This window comes from Oncorhynchus tshawytscha, linkage group LG10 (genome assembly GCF_018296145.1).
Source record: "Oncorhynchus tshawytscha isolate Ot180627B linkage group LG10, Otsh_v2.0, whole genome shotgun sequence".
Lineage (NCBI taxonomy): Eukaryota > Metazoa > Chordata > Actinopteri > Salmoniformes > Salmonidae > Oncorhynchus > Oncorhynchus tshawytscha.
Window position 1 is genome coordinate 22,095,497 of NC_056438.1, and position 24,776 is coordinate 22,120,272.

The following is a 24,776-nucleotide window of genomic DNA, read 5'->3' on the forward strand; positions in this document are numbered from 1 at the left end:
CACCAGGCACACACAGCCTACATCAGCTGGTGAGCTGCGGGGGAGCAAGCTATGAGAGTGTGCAGACAGGCTCCGTTCCTGCTCTGATTATACCAACCTGGTCTCAGAGCATTTTGTATTATTCTGTACGTAAATCCGAGACATTCCATTTATTATGATATGTTACGTTTCATATGGTATGTAATTTGTGTATGTCAATCACCCATTTCATAATAATAATATAATATTATAATAATATGTCAGGAATTACAATTCTTATTATATGTTACGAATTTGAAAAATGTACAATTTGTTACAATATTGCAAAACATGTTATATGTTATGAATTTGCAAAATGTATGATATCTTACAAATTCTAGCAAGGTGGCTAATGTTAGCTATCTCACTAACGTTAGCTAGGCTAGGGGTCATGGTTAGGAGTTAGGGTTAAGGTTAGGGTTTATGTTAGTGTTAGGTGAAGGATTAGCTAAAATGGTTATGGTTAGGGTTAGGGTTAGAGGAAGTGTTAGCTAACATGCTAAGTAGTTGAAAAGTTGCTAATTAGCTAAAGTTGTCCATAATGAGATTTGAACTCGCAACCTTTGGGTTGCTAGATGTTCACGTTATACATAAAGGTCAGTCAATCCGGAAAAGTTCAAGAATTTTTCATGTTTCTTCAAGTGCAGTCGCATAAACCACCAAGAGCTATGATGAAACTGTCTCTCATGAGGACCGCCACAGGAAAGGAAGACCCAGAGTTACCTCTGCTGCAGAGGATAAGTTCATTAGAGTTACCAGTCTCAGAAATTGCAGCCCAAATAAATGCTTCACAGAGTTAACGTAACAGACACATCTCAACATCAGAGGAGACTGCATGAATCAGGCCTTCATGGTCGAATTGCAGCAAAGAAACCACTACTAAAGGACACCAGTAAGGAAGAGACTTGCTTGGGTCAAGAAACATGAACAATGGACATTAGACCAGTGGAAATCTGTCCTTTGGTCTGATGAGTCCAAATGTAGAATTTAACCAGCATGGCTACCACAGCTTTCGCCATCCCATCTGGTTTGTGCTTAGTGAGACTATCATTTGTTTTTCAACAGGAAAATGACCCAATACACCTATTTGACCAGTGATGGAGTGCTGCATCAGATGACCTGGCCTCCACAATCACCCGACCTCAACCCAATTGAGATGGTTTGGGATGAGTTGGACCGCAGAGGGAAGGAAAAGCAGCCAGCATATGTGGGAACTCCATCAAGACTGTTGGAAAAGCATTCCAGGTGTCGCTGGATGAGAGAATGCCAAGAGTGTGCAAAGCTGTCATTAAGGCAAAGGTTTCTACTTTGAAGAATCTCAAATATAAAATATATTTAGATTTGTTGAACAATTGTTTTGGTTACTACATGATTCCATATGTTTCATTTCATAGTTATTCTACAATGTAGAAAATTGTAAAAAATAAAGAAAAACCCTGGGTAGGTGATTAGATATGTCCAAACTTTTGACTGGTACTGTATGTAGACCGAATCAGGAATTTGGGCAGATCATTTTTATAAATTATTTTATATATTAGTCATATTTCTGCTGTTGGGAAGAGAATAGGATGTTATGCATAAAAATATGTTGGTAGGACAAGGCTATGTATGTTTGTGCACATGGAAGTCAGTGATATATGTTTACTATAGGTTACAGTGGAGGTTGCTGAGGGGAGGACGGCTAATAAAATGCCTGGAACTGTCACGTTATGGTCAGGGCGTGAGTTGGGGTGGGCAGTCTATGTTTGTTTTTCTATGTTGGTTTTTGTGTTCGGCCTAGTATAGTTCTCAATCAGAGGCAGGTGTCGTTAGTTGTCTCTGATTGAGAATCATACTTAGGTAGCCTTTTTCCACAAGGGTTTCATGGGTGTTTATTTCCTGTTTAGTGTTTGTCATTCACCTTACGGGACTGTTCGTTTGTTGTTTATTGGTTTTGTTCAGTGTTCATATTGCTTCATTAAATTATGGACACTTACAACGCTGCGTTTTGGTCCTCCGATCCTTCTCGCTACTCCTCCTCAGAAGAGGAGGAAGAGATCCCTTACAGGAACGGAGATAATAGAATGGCATCAAAAACGTGGATGCCATATGTATGTATTTGATAGCATTCCACTGATTTCGCTCCAGCCATTACCATGAGACTGTCCTCCCCAATTAAGGTGCCACCAACCTCCTGTGATAGGTTAATGTGGCAATACAAATGTAAAGTGATTCAAATTTGACAAAAATTAAAGGGCATTTAGTTTACTAAAATGGTCCAGTGTTTTTGTAATTTTGACAATAAGTAGACTAAATCATTACTTAAATGGCCAAAATGGGATGAAGACTTAATTATATTTTAGCCAAAATTACTAAGACGAGTCAACATGAAAAAAAGAGTGCCAAAATGTAAACTGTGGCACAATTCATAACCACATGCACTTTCACTTAAAATACACGTACAAACACTTAGACTACAAACACACCAAACTTACAAACTAGTAAACACACCAAAGCCCCCTGAGCCCTGAGCAGTGTGTGTGTTAGAGAGAGACTTAGAGATGTCAGTGTGTGTGTGTGTTACCATCAGCAGTGTCTCCAGCTCGTTGAGGTAGATCCTCTCACTGTCCAGGATAGTTCTCAGCACCATGAGCCTCCTATCCAGCATCTCTACAGGGGTACGCAGGACCTGAGAGAGAAAACACTCTGCTGTAAGTGTGTGTGAGTGTGTGCATTTATAAGAGAAGAAGACTATTTGGGTTTGGTAGATAGGAGACGAAGGCGCCGTAGTGCACAGACTCACGGGGGTGTCGGGCAGGTCCATGCTGTCTGTCTGGTGGGGGGAGAACAAATCCTCCTCTGGGAACACATCCTCCTGCAGTGGATCAGGACTTGGCTCACCTACAGCCTCCACTAAGATACAGTACGAACACACACATCATTTACATAGAAAGATAACATTCATACACACACACATGGACAGACAGACAGACAGACAGACAGACAGACAGACAGACAGACAGACAGACAGACAGACAGACAGACAGACAGACAGACAGACAGACAGACAGACAGACAGACAGACAGACAGACAGACAGACAGACAGACAGACAGACAGACAGACAGAGGCATGCACACACACATGAACAGACAGACAGACAGACAGACAGACAGACAGACAGACAGACAGACAGACAGACAGACAGACAGACAGACAGACAGACAGACAGACAGACAGACAGACAGACAGACAGACAGACAGACAGACAGACAGACAGACAGACAGACAGACAGAGGCATGCACACACACATGAACAGACAGACAGACAGACAGACAGACAGACAGACAGACAGACAGACAGACAGACAGACAGACAGACAGACAGACAGACAGACAGACAGACAGACAAGGCATGCACACACACACAAAACACATACATGCACTTGCCTGGAATATGCTGTGACTCAAGGTAGGCAGCTGCCTCCATGAAGACCTCCATAGCTCTAATGTCCTATCTGCAACACTCTGGGCAAAGTGACTGTGAGACTGTCTCGAGAGGAGTAAATGAGAACACGCTCTGCAGTCATTAAACTTCCTGTTTCGGTGATGAAGATATAAAAAATAAGTGTGGGGGGGTACATCAGGACATTCTGAGTGACTCATTTGAAAATAAAATCTGCATTATCCGACATCCAATAGCCTAATTTGCCTAGTTAAAAAACTAAATTACCTTGGGATCTGGTTCTATAGGCTGTTCTCAGATAAGGGTGGCAGGTAGCCTGGCAGTTGAGATAAGTTGGGTCAGTAACCTAAAGGGTTGCTGGTTCAAATCACGGACTAAAAATCTGTTGATGTGCCCTTGAGCAAGGCACTTTGCCCAAGTCGCTCTGGATAAGAGGGTCTGCTAAATGACTAAGATGTAAATTATTTAACCTTTACACAGGATGAGAGCAGTGAGCTCAACTCTGCTTGACATCTCAGCTCACCCTGATGGTTAACCATAATCCCGACTGCAGCACCTTGGACAGCGCACACAGGAAACGGATGGCACGTACACATGCAGCTCTGATATCACAAGTGCAACACACAAACACTTGTGATAGGCCTACTGATGACAAGCAAAATGATAATGTCTGCAGTCACTTGCTGCAATTATAAATTGGGAGGAAAACACTGACATGCTGGAATGTTTTTTGTGCATGTTTGAGAATATTTTATACATAATGATATGGTTTATATGTGTTAGAGTCAACCAATCACTTATAACGAATAGTTTATTAGAGGGACAAAATGTGGCTTTTGTAATTTTTCTGCGGTTCTTGATTTATGCAACATTGCCATCTAGTGGTTAATTTTTGTAATTGCTTTAATCTGACAAAATGTATTTAGGCTACGTGATGTATTGTTGCATAGTTCTATTTTTTGGTGAGCTCACATTTGCATTGAAGTTACATTATGACATCACATAGTGAAGTTCTCTGTCTTGTAATTCTAGAATGGCTGGTTACAGTTACATTCAAAGGCCGATCATATAGATGTGTAGATCCGGTTTCCTTTTCCTCTCAATCCTCTGAGTATTTTCGGAGAATTTAGGAAAAGAGAATGTCGGACCAATCCAAATGCACCACCATCTATATGTCTCGGGAGTTGAGACAGGCCAGCGACAAGGCTCTATCGACAGGTGCTCAAGAGATACGCTTTCCAGACCATAAATCACCACCATCTCTTCGGTAAAAATGTTTATTTTATAGCTAGGTCCAATAATATTCGGATAATCTGTGATCTCCATCAAGCGCACTTGTAGTTTATTGATTGGAAGATGACTGATAGCAAATCCGAGATGCCTTTTTTTTATGATTCCTTGCATGTGAAAATGTTTCAATCCCTCTACCTCTCTCTGTGCTGTCTGTTGTGTGTGTAAATCAGAATTGGTCAAATTCAGTCACACCATTTGAGTTTAGGAATCCGCCGCTCTTTCGCCTCCACGGACCTGCTCACCAATGCGCATCCGCATTCAGCACACAGTGCACTTTCCCTGGACAGCCTGGAGGGGGTGCTATCGCTACACTCAGGTATGGACCAACCACAGCCATTGATTTCTATTCTCTCTCTCTCTCTCTCTGTCTCTGTCTCTGTCTCTGTCTCACTTTCCCTCCCCCACCTTATCTAAACAAAAAACACTTACTAATTTCACGAGAAAAGAAAGTGAAAGATACAACACACCCAATTGATACAGGAAATACGTGAGGAAAGGGTTTAATAATTTCTAGAAGTGCACTCAAGTTCAAAGCCCTTGAGCATTTGTGTGTTTCAAGTTTCATTAGTCAAATGTGCGGGATAATGCTTCTCGGTGCAACAACAACAAGAAATAATAAAAGATAAGAATATGACTCAGTAGAATAGAGTAAATATTTTAGCATAAGTATAATAGAGGAAGTCACAATTTATAGTCCAATGTTTACGTGTGTTTTGTGGGAGGGGGGATTGGGGGGCAATTGTTTAAATTGTGCAGTATTTATCAATCTTAATAAGACTCTGAACTTTTTTTAACAAGTTGGTGCTGCTGAGTATGGCCGGTGGGAGGCCTGTAAGCGGGGCACTGTCCCCATTTGGACTCAAGAGATTTTAGCATTTTTTTAAACAGCTGTAACTGCCAATACCTGCAATCTATAGAAAAATGTGCCGCCCCTGGCATGTTGCCGCCCTGGGCGTCTGCCCATGTCGCCTATGTCAACGTAGGGATGGTGCCAGGTTTCCTCCAGACGCGATGCTCGGTATTCAGGCCAACAAGTTCAATCTTGGTTTCCTCAGACCAGAGAATCTTTTTTCTCATTGCATGTGTGATTTCGTCTGGCCACTCTACCATAAAGGCCTAATTGGTGGAGTGCTGCAGAGATGGTTGTCCTTCTGGAAGGTTCTCCCATCTCCACAGAGGAACTCTAGAGCCCTGTCAGAGTGACCATCGAGTTCTTGGTCACCACCGTGACCAAGGCCCCCGATTTCCCAGTTTTGCCGGGCGGCCAGCTCTAGGAAAGTTCTTGGTGGTTTCAAACTTCTTCTATTTAAGAATGATGTAGGCCACTGTGTTCTTAGGAACCTTCAATAATGCAGAAATGTATTGGTACCCATTCCCAGATCTGTGCATTGACACAATCCTGTCTCAGAGCTCTATGGACAATTCCTTTGACTTCATGGCTTGGTTTTTCCTCTGACATGCACAAGTCAAGTGTGGGACCTTATATAGACAGTTGTGTGCCTTTCCAAATCATGTCCAATCAGTGAATTTACCACAGGTGGACTCCAATGAAGTTGTAGAAACATCTCAAGGATGATCAATGGAAAAGGATAGACCTGAGCTCAATTTCGAGTCACACAGCAAAGGGTCTGAATACTTATGTAAATAAGGCATGTCTGTTTTTTTATTTTTAATACATTAACAAAAATGTCAAAACTGTTTTCACTTTGTCATTATGGGGTTTTGTGTGTAGATTGCTGAGGAAATTGTTTTAGTTAATCAATTTTAGAATAAGGCTGTAATGTCACAAAATGTGGAAAAGGTCAAGGGATCTGAAAACTTTCCAAAAGCACTGTAAGTGGACATTATAAAGGGCTATATTTTAGGCCAGTTTTTGTGGCAGTTGTAATGCATGTTTTTTAATAGGCTACGTAATAGGCTATTTGTGTTTTTTCAATATGGCCTGTGTGCTGATTGAGTTTGACACCCCTGCTTTAGGGCATTCGTTCTACCATTTATGACATTCTTCTGGTGAGCAATGGTTTATTTAGTCTTCTAGTGCAACATACTGTATAATGACAGAAGAGAAGCTGCATGTATCTAATTACAGACCAGTTGACTAACAAGTAGCTGACCAAAATATTGGAAATGATAAGCAGAAACATGTCTAAATTAGGCAACAACAAAATAATCCTGCAACCCCGGTCAAAAAAATCATTCCACTGTCTCTGGCTGTAGCCTACAGCTAATTTTCTATATTTTGCGGGTTAGAGTCGGGTGCGGGCTTCAGATTTTCACTTTATCACATATAGTCAGGCGGTTGAAGATGGGTTATTAGCAATTGCGGGAGCGGGTAAACAAACCGTTGACACGCTCACCACTATTTCTCATATTCTTTGGGGAGAACCCTGAGGTCTGTGTGGGAGTGTGCGTGAGCGAATGCATCTGCGCTAAGGTATAGAGAATCAGAGCAGGTGGTCAGTCCAGTTCAAGTGTTCATCAAATGGCTTGTAGCAGAGATGAGCCTGTCGGTATCAGACCTTATTAGGGGTGTGCCGAGTAGTCGGACAAAACGAGTATCATAACGGATATGTGCAATTTTCTGGATACGTTTATGATCAGAGTATTTTTTGTAATTATCCGTGATAAAAATAAAAAATACAAAATTAGGTGCCAGCAAACATCTTTTCATGTCAGTCAGTCATGTGCAAGGTTCCATGTGGTTTAAATCATGGTACCGGGCCGTAATGCAACCAGTCTGGATGTTCTCGATGGCGAAGCGGTAGTATTTGGAGAGGACCCAGGGTGGCATGTCCATTTGTGTCTGTGTGTGTGTGTGTGTGTGTGTGTGTGTGTGTGTGTGTGTGTGTGTGTGTGTGTGTGTGTGTGTGTGTGTGTGTGTGTGTGTGTGTGTGTGTGTGTGTGTGTGTGCAGGCCTAAGTGCATGTGTGTGTGTGTGTGTGTGTGCATGCAATTGCCTTTAGCCTTGTCATGTTTCTGCTAGTGTTTTCCAGTTCCCCACATGCTGTGTACTCCAACTCATCAGGATCAAAGTTGTCCACCATTGTTTACACTTTAACCCATGTCATCTCAAACCATGACATCATTTTCCCAATATAGTGCACTACTGACCAGAGCCTCTTGTCTTCAAAGTAGTGCACTACTAAAGTAATAGGGTGTCATTTGAGATTTGGACATTATTGGAAGTTTAAATCAAGGTGGACAACTCTAGTCCTGAAGAACCACAGTGTGTGGAGGCTTTTGTTCAAAACCAGATTTGGCCCATGAAACATAATAGACTACCTTTCCCCTTTCCCCTTCACTATCAGACTCTAGAGTGGAGCTCCAGCCTACCAGTGACACCACCCTGAACCCCAGGAGCTCCCACAGCAGCCGGCTTTCCCTGGAGGCCATAGCGCTGCCTGCAGGCGGGGAGGGGAAGTGCAGCGACGGAAAAAATAGTTTGGGCACGGAGCACGAGGAGAACTGGCAGGACGCCAGGGACGGCGCCAGCGAGTTGCACCCTGAGGATGATGAGGATTCGGGGTCCCTTGAGTCCATCGATGAGGAAGAGGAGGAGGAAGGGTTAATGGTGGTAAACCTCAAAGCAAGTAAAGAGAAAAGGAAAAAGAGACATGATGTGGAGGGGACTTCAACTGAGAGCCCATCAAAGTACCTACAGGTCAGGCAGTGTAGAACTGATGTTTGGGGTTGTTTGCTTTAACATATTGGGAGACATGTGGATGGTACATATTGGTGGAGGATGGAGTGAGAGTTACACAAGTTGTTCCCGTTCAATGTTATTCAATGAGTCCCTTGTAAAAGTACTTAAAAACTGAAAAGAAAACCCACTATTATCATTAAGGTTGTTTGAATTAGCTATTTCGATGTTGAAACTATTGTGTTTTTACATTTGCAATGGTTACATCCACAACTCAGGAAGTGTGGTTAAATCCACTACCCAGGAAGTGTAAAACATGTGGCAAGGCTTTGAATACTATTGTGGTTCCCCTGGCTTTAGATTCTGCAGCATTATAAGAAACGTCTGTCTTGTTTGTTTCTGTATTTTCTTTGGCTTTTGTCCCTGCAGGAATTCCATAGTTTACCCAAGAGGCTAGTGCCCTCTGAGATCACCCACTGTCTGTATGAACTAGAGGTGAGTAACAGACAGAAAGCAACTAAAACGGTGGGCTGGGTTCAAGTAGTATTGGGGTTTCTTTCTGTTTGAAAAGACTGAAATTTCAGCTTGTTTGCACAGGTGGGGTTTGTGGACCGGCTGACACCATCGCCAGACAATATAAGTTAATAGACCAATAAAGAGTTTGCCCTCCTCTCTGACAATAATAGTTCGTTTTCAGGTTACATTTCCCACCCATTAGGCTCCTCCAATTAGGTCCCTCACTCAGGCCACTCCCAGACAGTCCTATCTTGAGAAATAGCTTTTTGATAAGAATCTATTTTTGTTTCCTTTTGACCATTTTAATTAAACAATCAATGTAAGGTACTTAATTCTTACCCAGAAAATCTTTGATATTGACATGAATACGGCTGCAGTTAACCTCAACAGATGTGTGTGGAGTATGTTTGTTCTCTACTAACTACGAGCTGACATCTTGCCAGGTCTTTCCCGGATGCAAATAATAGTTAACTTCCTTCCCTCCCTTTCTCATAGGAGGAGTGCAGGGGAGTGGAGAGAGAGAGCGACAGTGTCAAATGGAAGATGGAGCTAATTCATCGCAGCGTGGTCACAGTCCAGGTGAAAGAAGGAGGTGGAAAAAGGGAGGAGCGAAAGAGAGAGGGAGACCATGGCAAATGTGAAGAGAGATAAGATGTTCTAGCGTTGATAGCTTTCTCATGACTGCGGAATAAATATGTTGCTAAATATGCCATGCTGGAGGCAAATTCCAAATAGATACAGTATATTGTACATGGAATGCTCCTTTAACAGAAGTTTTTCTGCTGTAGCTAAATGAATTCATTCTATACTAGATTTTCAGGTTTGTACGTTATTTTCAGGAAACACTGCGGACTCTTCTGAAACGCCTGGTGGAGGCTCAGAGCAACGAAGCCCTGGACCCAACCCCAATACCGACCACCCACCACCTCCTCTCCACCACCCACCACCGCCCCCCTCACTCGCCCTCTCACTCCCTCTTCCACTCCGCCAACCCTCTCTTGCTGGCAGACGCCCCCACCAAGATCCTTTCCACCTCCCAGGTGAACCAGGTGCCCTCCAACCTGTCCCAGTGTACACACCACCACTGCCTGGCTCACCGTTCTGTGGCGCGCCGTCCATCCGAGACTTGCCTGACCGAGGCCAATGCCACCCAGACCCAGGGCCACTGCTGCCCCAGGACCACAAGCCCTGGAACAGCCACCCTGACCAGCTGTGCCCAGCGGGGGAAGGAGAGGGCAGCAGCCCTCCATGCCATCACTGACCTGAGGTACTGGCATAGATGCAGGCAGCCAATCAGAATAATAATAATAATAATAGATGTATTTTATACAGCGCTTTTCATTACATACAGAATCAAACAGACACAGACGCACATTTACATTTCCTTTCACCATATTTAGCAAACCAAAAAAAACACCAGTTTCATGAAAAAGATTGATTTACAGTATGTGGCCTTCTCCCTCCTAACCTCTAACCCCCTATAGGATGGACGTAGAGCACCTGCGCGCGGCCTACGAGGAGGGGCGCCAGGAACACCGGGAGACCCTGGGGGTGCTGAGGGCCTTCCAGAAGGACATGGGTACCCTGGTGTCCCACTGGCAGAGAGACAGACAGGACAGACAGAAGCAGAGTGACGTTGGCACACAGCTGGAGGCTATCAGACAGCAATCCAACAACGTCACTGAGATGTGAGTGGGGGGGGCAGAGAGAAAGAAAGGGAGGCATACCTTGTGAGAAAGAGAGTGGAGGAGCGAGCGAAGATCTGGACAGTTGGAAATGTGTTAGAGATGGGGATTGAAGGGGAGGGGGGAGTAAAAAGAGGAGAGTGAGACAACTGAGAGCAAAGGGAGAGCAAAGGGAAGAGAGCAAAGGGAAGGAAAGCGAGGGAACGGTATGGTTAAAAGCGGTCACCTGAGGCCTCGGGGGAAGAAAGAGAAGTCAGCAGACATTTTGAGACGAGTCTGTTCTTATTTGCCCCTTTCGATTATTATCATCATCTCTGAACCATCGCAGAGGACTGGTAGCTAAAAGAAAACAACCACATTTCCTCAAGTCTTATCATTATTTTATTAGTGTTTCTTTATGCAACCAAATGAAATGGTGGTCGCTGAATATGATGCTGATAACAAAAGGCTTGTTTGGTGAAAAATTTGGCTAAAATCAAATCACATTTATTCGTCACAATCACAGTTTATAGCATGTATAAAATGTGCAGTGAAATGCTTACGTGTTAGCGCCCTCAACAAAGAAGTACATTAATCAATTATCAATAATAACAATGAAGAGTCAAGTCAACAATAACAAGTAATAGTAGGAGTAATAGCGAGTAGCAGAAGTGGGCTCTGGGGTGAGGTGTGTTAGTAAGAGCACGTGTGTGTGTGTGTGTGTGTGTGTGTGTGTGTGTGTGTGTGTGTGTGTGTGTGTGTGTGTGTGTGTGTGTGTGTGTGTGTGTGTGTGTGTGTGTGTGTGTGTGTGTGTGTGTGTGTGTGTGTGTGTGTCAGGACTCGGCAGGCAGTTGCTGTGTTCGGTAAAGTGGGGCTTCAATTGGAGGGGCTGGGAGCAGTAGGAACTCTGGTCCGCTCTGCCTCTACCAAGCTGACACCCAACAGGTAGGAGTGAGTGGTAGGAGGTAGGAGTCTGTGTGTGTTACCTATTGGTACGACTGTTGCATGCACCATTTTCTGTGATCTGATACTAAATGCTTGTGTGTGTAGCTCTCTACTGTGCCAGTGCTGCACTTCCAAGACAATGGATGGAGAGAGCAAAGAAGACTGAGAGCAAACATATAGTATTGTCTTGATTGAAACCGTTGAAATAAAACGTTTATCTGTAAATCTTATCTTCTTTCTGTTTTTTTCCTTTCCTTTTTTTTTTTCGTGAACTTTTTCAAAAAGGGAAACAGGTAAGTCATTCACTATATGCTGCTTTGTGATACAGTACACATAGGCCTCTTTGGAGTTCAGTCACAGATAAATGTCATAAATGGACTGAACATCTTATGGGACACTGTTGACGGTAACACACACATGCACACCCACATGCGCGCACACACAGACGCACGCACACACAAAAGGATCACCAATACTCCTTTGAACAACTTTGTAAAGGTAAGACGTGTAAATGCTTTATTTAAAAACACTTATTGAACAAGCAGGTGAAATCAAGGACAAAGCAACAGAGAAAACAGTGTTCCGCTGTAGCTCAGTTGGCAGAGGATGGCGCTACCAGGGTAACGGGTTCGTTTCCCGGGACCACTGGTACGTTATATTTATGCCCGCATGTCTGCTAAATGGCATACACTATCATTTATATATAACATTCCATTTTAAATGCTGTTGCCGAGCATTTTACATTTACAACAGTACATTTAGTCATTTAACACTTATCTAAAGTACTCATCTTTAGGTAGCGAGGTAAGACAACCAAATAGTAATAATAGACCAAACTTTTTCTCAGTAGAGCAACTATCAGCAAAGTCAGGGATAGTAATAAAAGACAAGTGAAAGTGTGCAAGAAAGGCAAGTAGCCTACATGTTAAACTGTAAAAGAAATGTTTAAAGGTCCAATGCAGCCATTTTTATTTCAACATCAAATCATTTCTGGGTAACCTTACTGTGATTGTTTTCAATTAGTACTGTCTGGGTGTGGTTTAAGTGAGGAGGGGAAAACTGACAATTTGCTGTTATTGGCAGAGAGGTTTGGAACTCTCTTTCTTATTGGTCCACTAACTAATTTACAGCCTGGTGATGTCAACATGGAAGGCCAAAACTCCCTCCTACCAAAACAGGGGGACATTTCAGGCGTTTTTTTTACACAGCTCTTACACTAAAAGGGCATTATCATAATTTTCACAATTTCACAGTATTATTCCAACCTCATAGTGTGGAAATATATATATAAAACACAGACAAATCACATTTTTGACTGGACTGGACCTTTAAAGCCTGAGATTAACATTCAATGGTTACTATGAGATGAGTAAATGGTATAAAATGTCTCTCCTCCAGACACATCTGAAGTATGCAGTACATTCAACATATCTTTGCTATAAACTGGAATGGTATTCTATTTCGATAAGGCCATCACTATTTGGCTATGCTAGAAATTATGAAATTGTGTAATTTTTCAACCACAAACCCAAACTGTAAGCCCGATCCTTAACCTTTACACAATATAAGGAACAAAAAGTTAGTAAAGCACCTGCTCAGCAGTTAAGACCCTTCTAGACTTTGCCATCTAGTCCCTACCCTCATTTTGGGGTCCTAAGCCATGCGAACTTGTTGGGTGACCACGTGAACCTGTTGGGGGCCTGATGTGGTCTGAGTCTTAACCTCACGAGCCATCTGGCACCAGGTACAGACGTAGCAGCAACACACCAATGCGACGTCTCCACACGTCGAACCCTGAGAGGGGGAAGAGGGAAGGAGAGATGGATAGAAAATGAAAGCAGAGGACAAGAACATGTCAACAGGACAGAGTTAAAAGGGGATGAGGACAGGGGTGGAGAGAAGAATAGCGGGTGTAGCACAAGTTCAGGGGAGAAGGAGAGAGAAAAGGTTGAGTTTAATTCCATATTCAGTGTTATATTTAAAGGGTAATCAAGGCAATAACAACACTAAGAACAACAGCATTGAGGGGTGGGTTTAAAGGGGTGGTTGGGAGGGAAGTGCACCAACGTTATTTGTTCACACCTCAAACATCTGGTAGTTTCCAAAACCATATCCCCTCAGATGGGAAAGTAAGAAATGCTGTGGATGGCAACGGATGTGGGTGCTGTGGAAACCACCACCCACCTAACCCCTCCCTTTTTCCACTCTCACCTCACCCTCCCTGCTCTCCCCCATCGGCACCCCCACCCTCTCGCAGGGCTCCTACCTGGATGCCGTAGCGTTCTCTCATGGAGGAGCGCATGCAGCAGGAGACAGCCATAAAGGCACATGGGTCCAGGAGGGGCATGCAGAGACACCAGCCGAAGTGGGAGGCCGTCTGACACTGAAAACAGGGGAAGCACCACAAGGCACAGCAACCTGGGAGACACACACACACACAATTGAAGGTCAACGTACAGTCGTGGCCAAAAGTTTTGAACGACACAAATATTAATTTCCACAAAGTTTGCTGGTTTTGTCTAATGTTACTATGAAATACTGAAGTATAATTACAAGCATTTCATAAGTGACAAAGGCTTTTATTGACAATTACTTGAAGTTGATGCAAAGAGTCAATATTTGCCGTGTTGACCCTTCTTTTCAAGACCTCTGCAATCCGCCCTGGCATGCTGTTAATTAACTTCTGGGCCACATCCTGACTGATGGCAGCCCATTCTTGCATAATCAATGCTTGGAGTTTGTCAGAATTTGTGGGGTTTTGTTTTTCCACCCGCCTCTTGAGGATTGACCACAAGTTCTCAATGGGATTAAGGTCTGGGGAGTTTCCTGGCCATGGACCCAAAATATGGATCTTTTGTTCCCTGAGCCACTTAGTTATCACTTTTGCCTTATGGCAAGGTGCTCCATCATGCTGGAAAATGCATTGTTCATCACCAAACTGTTCCTGGATGGTTGGGAGAAGTTGCTCTCGGAGGATGTGTTGGTACCACTCTTTATTCATGGCTGTGTTCTTAGACAAAGTTGTGAGTGAGCCGACTCCCTTGGCTGAGAAGCTACCCCATACATGAATGGTCTCAGGATGCTTTACTGTTGGCATGACACAGGACTGATGGTAGCGCTCACCTTGTCTTCTCCAGACAAGCTGTTTTTTTCCGGATGTCCCAAACAATCGGAAAGGGGATTCATCAGAGAAAATGACTTTACCCCAGTCTCAGCAGTCCAATCCCTGTACCTTTTGCAGAATATCAGTCTGTCTCTGATGTTTTTCCTGGAGAGAATTGGCTTCTTTGCTGCCCTTCTTGACACCAGGCCACCCCACAAAAGTCTTCGTCTCACTGTGCGTGCAGATGCACTCACACCTGCCTGCTGCCATTCTTTAGCAAGCTCTGTACTGGTGGTGCCCCGATCCCGCGGCGGAATCAACCTTAGGAGACGGTCCTGGCGCTTGCTGGACTTTCTCGGGCGCCCTAAAGCCTTCTTCACAACAATTGAACCGCTCTCCTTGAAGTTCTTGATGATCTGATAAATGGTTGATTTAGATGCATTCTTACTGGCAGCAATATCCTTGGCTGTGAAGCCCTTTTGTGCAAAGAAATGATGATGGCACGTGTTTCCTTGCAGGTAACCATGGTTGACAGAGGAAGAACAATGATTCCAAGCACCACCCTCCTTTTGAAGCTTCCAGTCTGTTATTCGAACTCAATCAACATGGCAGAGTGATCTCCAGCCTTGTCCTCCTCAACACTCACACCTATGTTAACGAGAGATTCACTGACATGATGTCAGCTGGTCATTTTGTGGCAGGGCTGAGATGCAGTGGAAATGTTTTTTTGGGGATTCAGTTCATTTGCATGGAAAAGAGGAACTTTGAAATTAATTGCAATTAATCTGATCACTATTCATAACATTCTGGAGTAAAGGCAAATTGCCATTATACAAACAGGCAGCAGAATTTGTGAAAAATAATATTTATGTCATTCTCAAAACTTTTGGCCATGACTGTAGTATGTAACACTTGATAGTTCATATACAACAGATTAGAATGTCATGAAACAATGTTTGATCATAGAGTGAAAATAGGGGTAAAACTATAAACAAATGTATGTAAATTAACTCATTTTCAACCCATATTTCTCCTCTCCCGATCTTTCTTCCTTCTCTCCGTCGATCATTTATCCTAACTTCCTCCCTCTGCCTCTCTCCTTCAGTATCTAGAGAGCTCTCAACAACCACAGATCAAATCTTTATTTTTAAGGAAACCGACTAATAATTATACAATAATGGATGGGCAGGGATGGCATCAAAATAATTCAGCTTGCTCTCCTGTTCACTGTGGATGTTGGTGTAAAATGTCCTGATAAAACCAACCCTATCCCACGCTGTAACGTTTAAGGATCTGATTTCACCAGTTTATTGACATTCCAGTAACACAGCCCCTACTGTGTTACTGGAATGTGACGTCACACATTTGGTTCGAGCTTCCTGTTTTTCATTATCCAGTGAGGTCGTTTCTCCTAGACCCTCCCATCCCATGTAAGATTTGCAAAGTATGAGATGAGCTATAAAACTGAACCCCACACACACACACATGGCAACAAGTATAGATTTGCAGGAAATGTAGCTTTAAAACTGCAACATTTTCTCTTAGCCTCAGGACAATACGTGTAGGATAGCATTATAAAACTGCACATGTTTCTCTCTGCACCATGTCAAAATGTGTTTCAAATGCAGGAAGTTAGCTGATTTCCCTGGGGAGGTCGGTTCCCTGGGGCCAGGGGGTATCAGGTATATGTCTGGTTGTTGGTACAGTATACTCTCAGTAAATCAAAGTATATGAAGTGCAAGATTCTTCGAACTAGTCTCTAGTCACGACAGCCTCATTTTAATTTAAATATATAACAAATATATACTCGGTAAGAAAAGCCAGAGGAAAGAAATAACAAACAAAAAATGTATACATTACAAAATAAAAACATAAATCTAGATTTCGTTCTGGGTTTTGAGATGAGCATATTAGGTAAGTGACTCTATGATGACTTACAGGTGCCCATGTCAGAGCAGCAGTCACACAGTCCTGTGCTCCAGTCCCCCGACCTCTGGGTGGTTGTTACAGTGGTGATCTGCTGCTGGTGGACAGCCATGGCTACACCACACCCAAGGAGAAAGAAGGAGGTAGGGAGAGAAGGGATAAAGGAAGGAAGGAAGGGAGGGAGGGAAGGAAGGAAAGAAGAAAGGGGGGAGGAAGAGAAGGAATTACATTTAGTGGGGAGAGAAATGCATCGATCTGATAAGAGGTTTTAAATCCATGAAAGGAAGTAGTTACACTGAACAAAAATATAAACGCAACACGCAACAATTTCTAAGATTTTACTGAGTTACAGTTCAAATAAGGAAATCAGTCAATTGAAATAAATGAATTAGGCCCTAATCTACGGATTTCACGTGACTGGGAATACATATTTGAAAAAGGTAGGGGCGTGGATAAAAAAAAACAGTCCGTATCTGGTGTGACCACTATTTGCCTCATGGAACAAGACACATCTCCTTCGCATAGAGTTGATCAGGCTGTTGATTGTGGCCTGTGGAATGTTGCCCTAATTCTCTTCAGAGGCTGTGCGAAGTTACTGGATATAAGCGGGAACTGGAACTCGCTGTCGTACACATCGATACTTGTCTTATGCCTGCCCATAACTCCACCCCCACCCTGGGGCACTCTGTTCACAACGTTGACATCAGCAAACCGCCGGCCCACATGTCGCCATGCACGCGGTCTGCCATCTGCCTGGCACAGTTGAAACTGACGTTCATCCGTGAAGAGCACACTTCACCAGCATGGCAGTGGCAATTGAAGGTGAGCAATTGCATACTGAAGTTGGTTACAACGCCAAACTGCAGTCAGGTCAAGATCCTGGTCAGGACGAAGAGCATGCAGATGAGCTTCCCTGAGACGTTTATGACAGTTTGTGCAGAAATTCTTCAGTTGTGTAAACCCACATTTCCATCAGCTGTCTGGGTGGCTGGTCTCAGACAATCCCGCAGGTGAAGAAGCCGGATGTGGAGGTCCTAGGCTGCCATGGTTACATGTGGTCTGCGGTTGTGAGGCTTGTTGGACATACTTCCAAATTCTCTATAATGACGGCATATGTTAGATGACAAATGAACATGAAATTATCTGGAAACAGCTCTGGTGGACATGCCTACATGCCAATTTCACGCTCCCTCAAAACTTAAGACAACTGTGGCATTGTGCTGTGTGACAAAACTGCACATTTCAGAGTAGCCTTTAATTGTCCCCAGTACAAGGTGCACCTGTGTAATGATCATGATGTTTAATCAGCTTCTTGATATGCCACAGCTGTCAGGTGGATGGATTATCTTGGCAAAGGAGAAATGCTCACTAACAGGGATGCAAACTAATTTGTGCACAATATTTTAGAGAAATAAGCATTTTGTGTACATGAAACATTTCCCAAAAAAGTTTTGTTGTTGCTGCAAACAATGACCTGTGCCTGTATCAAAATATGTTGAAGATTAATATTGAATAATATCAAAGATTCACTTTGAAAATCATCATGATTGCTCTATCTGTAGGATGATTTTCTGATATGACTGCAGTACCAACTTTTCTATGACGTAAAATCATACATTCCCTTCCTTATACTAACACATTTTACAGCCAATACCGTCACCTTGCTAGATACGATAACTGACCCACCACATGCACATAACAAGTATATGAAATGATAGGCTATGCAAAGTACTCATTGTTTTCTGACAGATATATTAATTAAACATTACTTTTGATTGATTGAATTATTATAGTTTCGTGAATCTTCAGGATGCCCAGGCCACATCGGGTTACAAGACACTATTTGCAATAGCAAAAGGAAATCATTATATATTGACGTTTACATATACGGTATACATAAATACACACGAAAACGAAAGACTATTGAAAAACAAAACCCTGATATTTCAATTATATAGTGTATCTTGTCGAATCTTCCATGCTTTTGAAATAAGATTTGCAACCATGAAGATTTATTTTCTAATGAAGCATTCATGTTTCTCTTCATCACTAATTCAGAGTAGTTCTGGTTTCTTATTAGTGGGGAAAGTATAAACACACCTCATTCGATTAAATCAAATAGCCAAATAAGTCATGTTAGTTTAACATACAAGATCCATTATCGCCATGAACGTCTACAATAGAATATTGAAGACACTGAAACCAAAATAGGACGGTTTTAACCGCAATGTGCTATTAGTTGAAAATGGTATGTGTTTTTAGAAATTGGCAACTAGCTTTACAGATACATGTCATTTGTAATCTTACCTTTCTATTCGTATTAACTATAAAGCCTGAGAAGAGAGAAGTTGCAACACAGGGATCAACGGTTGTTCTGTTTCGGGATGTGGCAGGCAGCCTAAAACACCTACAATGAAAGTTGGCCTCGGTGGAGTTTCGTTTTACAGAAATAGAGGTGCGGGCAGTGTAACGCCTGGACGGTCCACCACACTTTAGCGATTAACCTTGTTGAGTACAGTTAGTGTGGGTTCAGTGAAATTATGATGAATATCAGGATGATATTTTTCTTTATTACTGTGCTTTCTACAAGTAGGTACACTCTAATAATCTGACATACTCATTACAGAGTATGGGATTGATTGAAGCTCAATTTTAAATTCAAATCTCCCTACCATCATATCTAAGATAGTATGACAACCGGGGCGTGTATTCATTGATGCCAATGGTAGCTAGAATTCTTTTTTTTATGTAAAACGTTTTTAGTTTTTATTAACCTTTATTTAAACAGGTGAACAAGCTGAGACAGTCTCTTTTACAGTTGTGCCCTATGATACAAAAAAAAACACAGTAATCAATAAGAATTTAAAACCAAACAAAATAATATAAAAAGTACAAGATGGGGATTAAAGCTATTAAAATAAATAAACTTCTATAAGAAAAACACACATTACAAATAGCAATCACAGTTTATAATAAAAAGTTCATGTAATGTGCATCTAAACTGTTTCACAGGCACCAAAACATCTAACTGGAGTTCTTTCGGCGATTCATTCCATGACTGGTGGAGCATGATATTCAAGAACCGTTTTGCCCAACTCAGAGTGAATACGGGGTATCTCTAGCACTAGCATGTCATGTGACTGCGATTATAACGGTGATTCTGATCCAACCATTAATTCATACATTGTTGTGTCCCTGGCCCGATAGGATGGAAGTTCAATATGTAGCTAGATGTAGAAGGCTAACGTTAACTAGCTAACGTTGCCCATGAAAGGAAGTTAGGCTAGCGGGCAAGCATTTTAGCCAGGTAACCTAGGAAAACAAAAAATAAAAGCGTGCCCTGTATGACATACTTATAGACTTTTTTGTCAACATGAAAGAAAGGAGGATGGCATTGGCGTTTCTCTACTAGTAGGGTGAGTCAACATGTTTTTCTACTTGCACAAACACACGCACACACAGCAATCAGAAACCATGGACAGCCACATCATATTTAGCTTACGTTGATTGGACTAAATTGTTTTCCGTATCTTTTAGTTGTCACTGTAATAGACTAAGCAGAGGTGATTACATGATGTTGACATTTTGAAGTTGAAATGGTGCTGGAATAGTGGAGGCAGCTCCTGTTTTCTTTCAGACTTGTGGTAACTCTGTGGGTCAACATTACTTACCACGCTGTACGTCATGTAACTGTTTGCTACATGCAATATGCTTTGTGGACTTCACCGGACAGATATTGCTCTCCAGTTTAGTGATAAAACAAAAGTGTGGTTGAATTTATTCGGCTATTATCTTCCTATTGTCTCGGCCTTAGGCCTATATATCAAGGTCGAAAGGCATATGAAAGGTTGTAGAAGAAAAAAAACGCAATATCACAACACGAGTCAAAAGTTTAAACACACCTACTCATTCACGGGTTTTTCTTCATTTGCTCTATTTTCTTCTTCATTGTAGAATAAAGAGTGAAGACATCAAAACTATAAAATAATACGTAACCGCCGGACCCAACCCCCCACTGAACCGCCTTCGGCCCGCGGACTGACACCACCCGGACGCAGCCCCTTGCGCGACCACGCACGAGAGACCGCGAGATGGGCCGCACAACGAACTTCCAACGGTTCCGAGAGGAGGGCGACGGAGCGACTGCTCCCCCAGCCGCGGCTCGAGCCCAGCCCATGAAAATGGACAAACTGAAGGGTGCGCAATGTAAATGCCCACTGAGTTGACATTCTGAACCTTGTTTGAGTCCAGTAGGTCACATGACCAAGGAGCTATTGAAATTAGAAAATTAGAAACATTTATGTAAAAACGTGTGAGATGAAATTTTACTAACTAAAGGGTATGCAATGTGTAGGCCCACTCAGTGTACATTCTGAACCTTGTTTGAAGTCAGTAGGTCACATGACCAAGGAGCTGTTGAAATTAGAAAGTTACATTTTTAAATGTAAAAATGTGTGAGATGAAAATGGACAAACCAAAGGGTGTGCAATGTGTAGGCCCACTCAGTGTACATTCTGAACCTTGTTTGAGTCCAGTAGGTCACATGACAAAGGAGCTATTGAAATTAGAACGTCAAAAATGTTTATGTAAAAACGTGTGATGAAAATGGACAAACCAAAGGGTGTGCAATATAGAAGGGTAGTCGGTGGACATTCTGAACCTTGGTTGAAGTCAGTAGGTCACATGACCAAGGAGTTATTGAAATTAGAAAGTTAGAAAAATTACTGTAAAATCGAGTGAGATGGAAATGGACAAACCAAAGGGTGTGCAATATAGAAGGGTAGTCAGTGGACATTCTGAACCTTGGTTGAAGTCAGTTGGTCACATCACCAATGAGCTATTGAAATTCGAATGTAAAAAAAGTTTGTACTTTGTTTACGCTCCCTAACTAATTCAACTAGGAATACAAAATGCTGCTCACATTTCCACGTGTTTATTTGCTTTGGAAAGCTAGTTAATGTCAAAATTGTCAAAATAAGACCTATGCAATGTTGTGCACAATTTTTACAACATCATGAGACTTATTTGGAGTCTGTGGCTCAAGTGGTTTGAAAGCTATTGATATTTGAAAGCTCGAATATCCGTCGAATATCCAACCTGAAACTGACTTTACCTCGGTTCTAATGGACTTGAGCAAGTCAGCTGCTCAGCAACATGCTACAAGTCATAAGAAGTATATGAGAACAAACCTATAGGCTACTGTAGCTAACTAGTTATATGGTGGTATTAAAGCTGGTATATATTGTAGCTAGCTAGCTAACACCAGTCAGCTGAAAGATAGCTAGCTAACAAACAGGCAAAGAAAGGAAGCTAGTTATACTTGTTTATGGCAGAAGGTTTGTTATACAAATAACTTCAGCCAATAGCTAGTTAGAGCCAGTCAACAACGGCTGACCTCGACACAAAAGCTAGCTCACGTCCAAATACCAGTGCTACATTTTCCCACAAAACATAAATGGAAAGGAATGGGGGATATCTACAGTTGAAGTTTACAAATTGAAGAAGAAAAAAACTATTTAAATCAATTTTAGAATGTGGTCTGAATACTTTCTGAATGCACTGTGTGTGACACACAGTTGAAGTCGGAAGTTTACATACACTTAGGTTGGAGTCATTAAAACTAGTTTTTCAACCACTCCACACATTTCTTGTTAACAAACTGTAGCTTTTGAAGTTGGTTAGGACATCTACTTTGTGCATGACACAAGTAATTTTTTCAACAATTGTTTACAGACTGGTTATTTCACTGTATCACAATTCCAGTGGGTCAGAAGTTTACATACACTAAGTTGACTGTGCCTTTAAACAGCTTGGAAAATACCAGAAAATGATGTCATGGTTTTAGAAGCTCCTGATAAGCTAATTGACATCATTTGAGTCTATTGGAGGTGTACCTGTGGATGTATTTCAAGGCCTACCTTCAAAATCAGTGCCCCTTTAATTGACATCATGGGAAAATCAAAAGAAATCAGCCAAGGCCTCAGAAAAAAATTGTAGACCTCCACAAGTCTGGTACATCCTTGGGAGCAATTTCCAAATGCCTGAAGGTACCTCGTTCATCTTTACAAACAATAGTATGCAAGTATAAACACCATGGGACCACGCAGCCGTCATAATGCTCAGGAAGACGCGTTCTGTCTCCTAGAAATGAACGTACTTTGGTGCAAAAAAGTGCAAATCAATCACAAAACAACTGCAAAGGACCTTGTGGCGATGCTGGAGGAAACAGGTACAAAAGTGTCTAAATCCACAGTAAAACAAGTCCTATATTGACATAACCTGAAAGGCCGCTCAGTAAGGAAGAAGCCACTGTTCCAAAACCGCCATAAAAAAGCCAGACTACGGTTTGCAACTGCACATGGGGACGAAGATCGTACTTTTTGGAGAAATGTCCTCTGGTCTGATGAAACAAAAATAGAACTGCTTGGCCATAATGACCATTGTTATGTTTGGAGGAAAAAGGGGGTGGCTTGCAAGCCAAAGAACACCATCCCAACTGTGAAGCACGGGGGTGGCAGCATCATGTTGTGGGAGTGCTTTGCTGCAGGAGGGACTGGTTGCACTTCACAAAATAAATGGCATCATGAGGAAAGAAAATTATGTGGATATATTGAAGCAACATCTCAAGACATCAGGCAGGAAGATAAAGCTTGGTCGCAAATGGGTCTTCCAAATGGACATTGACCCCAAGCATCCTTCCAACGTTGTGGCAAAATGGCTTAAGGACAACCAAGACAAGGTATTGGAGTGGCCATCACAATGCCCTGACCTGAACCCTATAGAAAATGTGTGGGCAGAACTGAAAAAGCGTGTGCGAGCAAGGGGGCCTACAAAACTGACTCCGTTGCATCAGCTCTGTCAGGAGGAATTGACCAAAATTCCCCAACTTATTGTGGGAAGCTTGTGGAAGGCTGCCCGACGCGTTTGACCCAAGTTAAGCAAGTTAAAGGCAATGCTGCCAAATACGAATTGAGTGTATGTAAACTTCTGACCCACTGGGAATGTGATGAAATAAATAAATCATTCTCTGACATTTCACATTCTTAAAAAAAAGTGGTGATCCTAACTGACCTAAAACAGGGATTTTTTTTTACTAGGATTAAATGTCAGGAATAGTGAAAAACTGAGTTTTTAAATGTATTTGGCTAAGGTGTCTGTAAACTTCCGACTTCAACTGTAGGCAGTTGTACAACTGAATGCATTCATCTGAATTGTGTCTCCACATTTAACCCAACCCCTCTGAATCAGAGAGGTGTAAGGGGCTGCCTTAAATCGACATCCACGTCGTCGGTCCCTAGCTAGCTAACGTACGTAAATTCAAAACCAACACCAACGTTGGACAAATTGTCATTACTGCTACCTTACAATGCATGCAATGGACTTTTTGTAACACGAGCTAACTATCTACTACATAGTCTTAGCTACGGTAAGAGCTAGCCATTTTTCACTGTCCCGACAGGACACAACTCAAACTGTAGCTGAGAAAACAAATGCACACGTAAACAGTGCGTTGTGCACTGCAGTGGGCCAATCAACGCATGATTGCTAGCATCAGAAAAACAAACCAGTCTCGAACATCTAAAATAGATTCCAGTGCGCTCCTTCGCCTGTCTTCTTGACATTTTTATAAAAATATTGTCTGATCAACAGTGCCATTTGACCGTCTTGATTGTATTTACAGCTCTGATCTGGATACTGGACGAGCCCATGCGTTGGATATTGGACAAATTCTGTCAACAACTCTGCAGTGCATGGTCATTCCAATGGCACAGGGTGAGGTGAAGGGAGGGGGCTAATGCACTCCCCCAACCCAGATTTTATATTTGTATAGGGTGTATAACTCTGCAATGCTTTAGGCCAGAAACAAGCTGTCAATGGCACAAGAAAGACGTGGCTCTTGCGTACATGGTATATGTTCGAGTTTCTATGGCGGAGTTATACAACCTTCAAAAATTCTTGACCTAAAAACGTTTTCCTTTACTTCGCTTTCAATCAGTATTGAGTCATATTTTACAATGTAAGACTGTCGCAATCAATTGAGATATTCATCTTTTGAAAACTGTAAACAATTACTCTTGACTGTCCATGGTAAGTTCTAAACAAACTTTAATAGTTAGTTCAAACCTGATTTGAGCTATTAGAGGGCAACAGCCAGCAGACCAGCGTTTAAACCAGCAACCCTTGCAGTTATGCAAGCACATTACATGTGCCATTAATGCCCAGACCT

At 42.3% G+C, this 24,776-nt stretch overlaps 3 protein-coding genes and 1 long non-coding RNA gene across 4 annotated transcripts in view; 2 read left to right on the forward strand and 2 right to left on the reverse strand.

Annotated features, from left to right (window-relative positions):
• LOC112259953 (active breakpoint cluster region-related protein) overlaps window positions 1-3,572 on the reverse strand; it is a 28,888-nt gene extending 25,316 nt beyond the window's left edge. Inside the window, exons 1-3 of the mRNA XM_042328337.1 lie at window positions 3,447-3,572; window positions 2,801-2,910; window positions 2,582-2,686 (exon numbers count right to left, since the gene is read on the reverse strand). Coding sequence (XP_042184271.1) covers window positions 2,582-2,686; window positions 2,801-2,910; window positions 3,447-3,498 — 267 coding nt within the window. The 5' untranslated portion in view covers window positions 3,499-3,572. The remainder of the gene's footprint in view (window positions 1-2,581; window positions 2,687-2,800; window positions 2,911-3,446) is intronic.
• Window positions 3,573-5,692: 2,120 nt separating this feature from the next.
• On the forward strand, window positions 5,693-11,750 carry LOC112259954. The gene is made up of 8 exons (XM_042329351.1): window positions 5,693-5,773; window positions 8,033-8,416; window positions 8,825-8,890; window positions 9,407-9,490; window positions 9,751-10,178; window positions 10,396-10,599; window positions 11,413-11,520; window positions 11,626-11,750. Exons 1-8 carry the CDS (start codon window positions 5,693-5,695, stop codon window positions 11,684-11,686), a joined length of 1,416 nt encoding a protein of 471 aa, XP_042185285.1. The 3' UTR covers window positions 11,687-11,750.
• A 263-nt stretch (window positions 11,751-12,013) lies between these two features.
• On the reverse strand, window positions 12,014-19,014 carry ponzr1 (plac8 onzin related protein 1). The gene is made up of 4 exons (XM_024434656.2): window positions 18,857-19,014; window positions 16,562-16,663; window positions 13,787-13,938; window positions 12,014-13,314 (listed from the first exon to the last, which is right to left on the reverse strand). Exons 2-4 carry the CDS (start codon window positions 16,659-16,661, stop codon window positions 13,174-13,176), a joined length of 393 nt encoding a protein of 130 aa, XP_024290424.1. The 5' UTR covers window positions 16,662-16,663; window positions 18,857-19,014; the 3' UTR covers window positions 12,014-13,173.
• Window positions 19,015-21,473, forward strand: LOC121847431. The gene is made up of 2 exons (XR_006084281.1): window positions 19,015-19,965; window positions 20,504-21,473. It is a non-coding gene; the product is annotated as an uncharacterized LOC121847431 (long non-coding RNA).
• The last annotated feature ends 3,303 nt before the right edge of the window (window positions 21,474-24,776 follow it).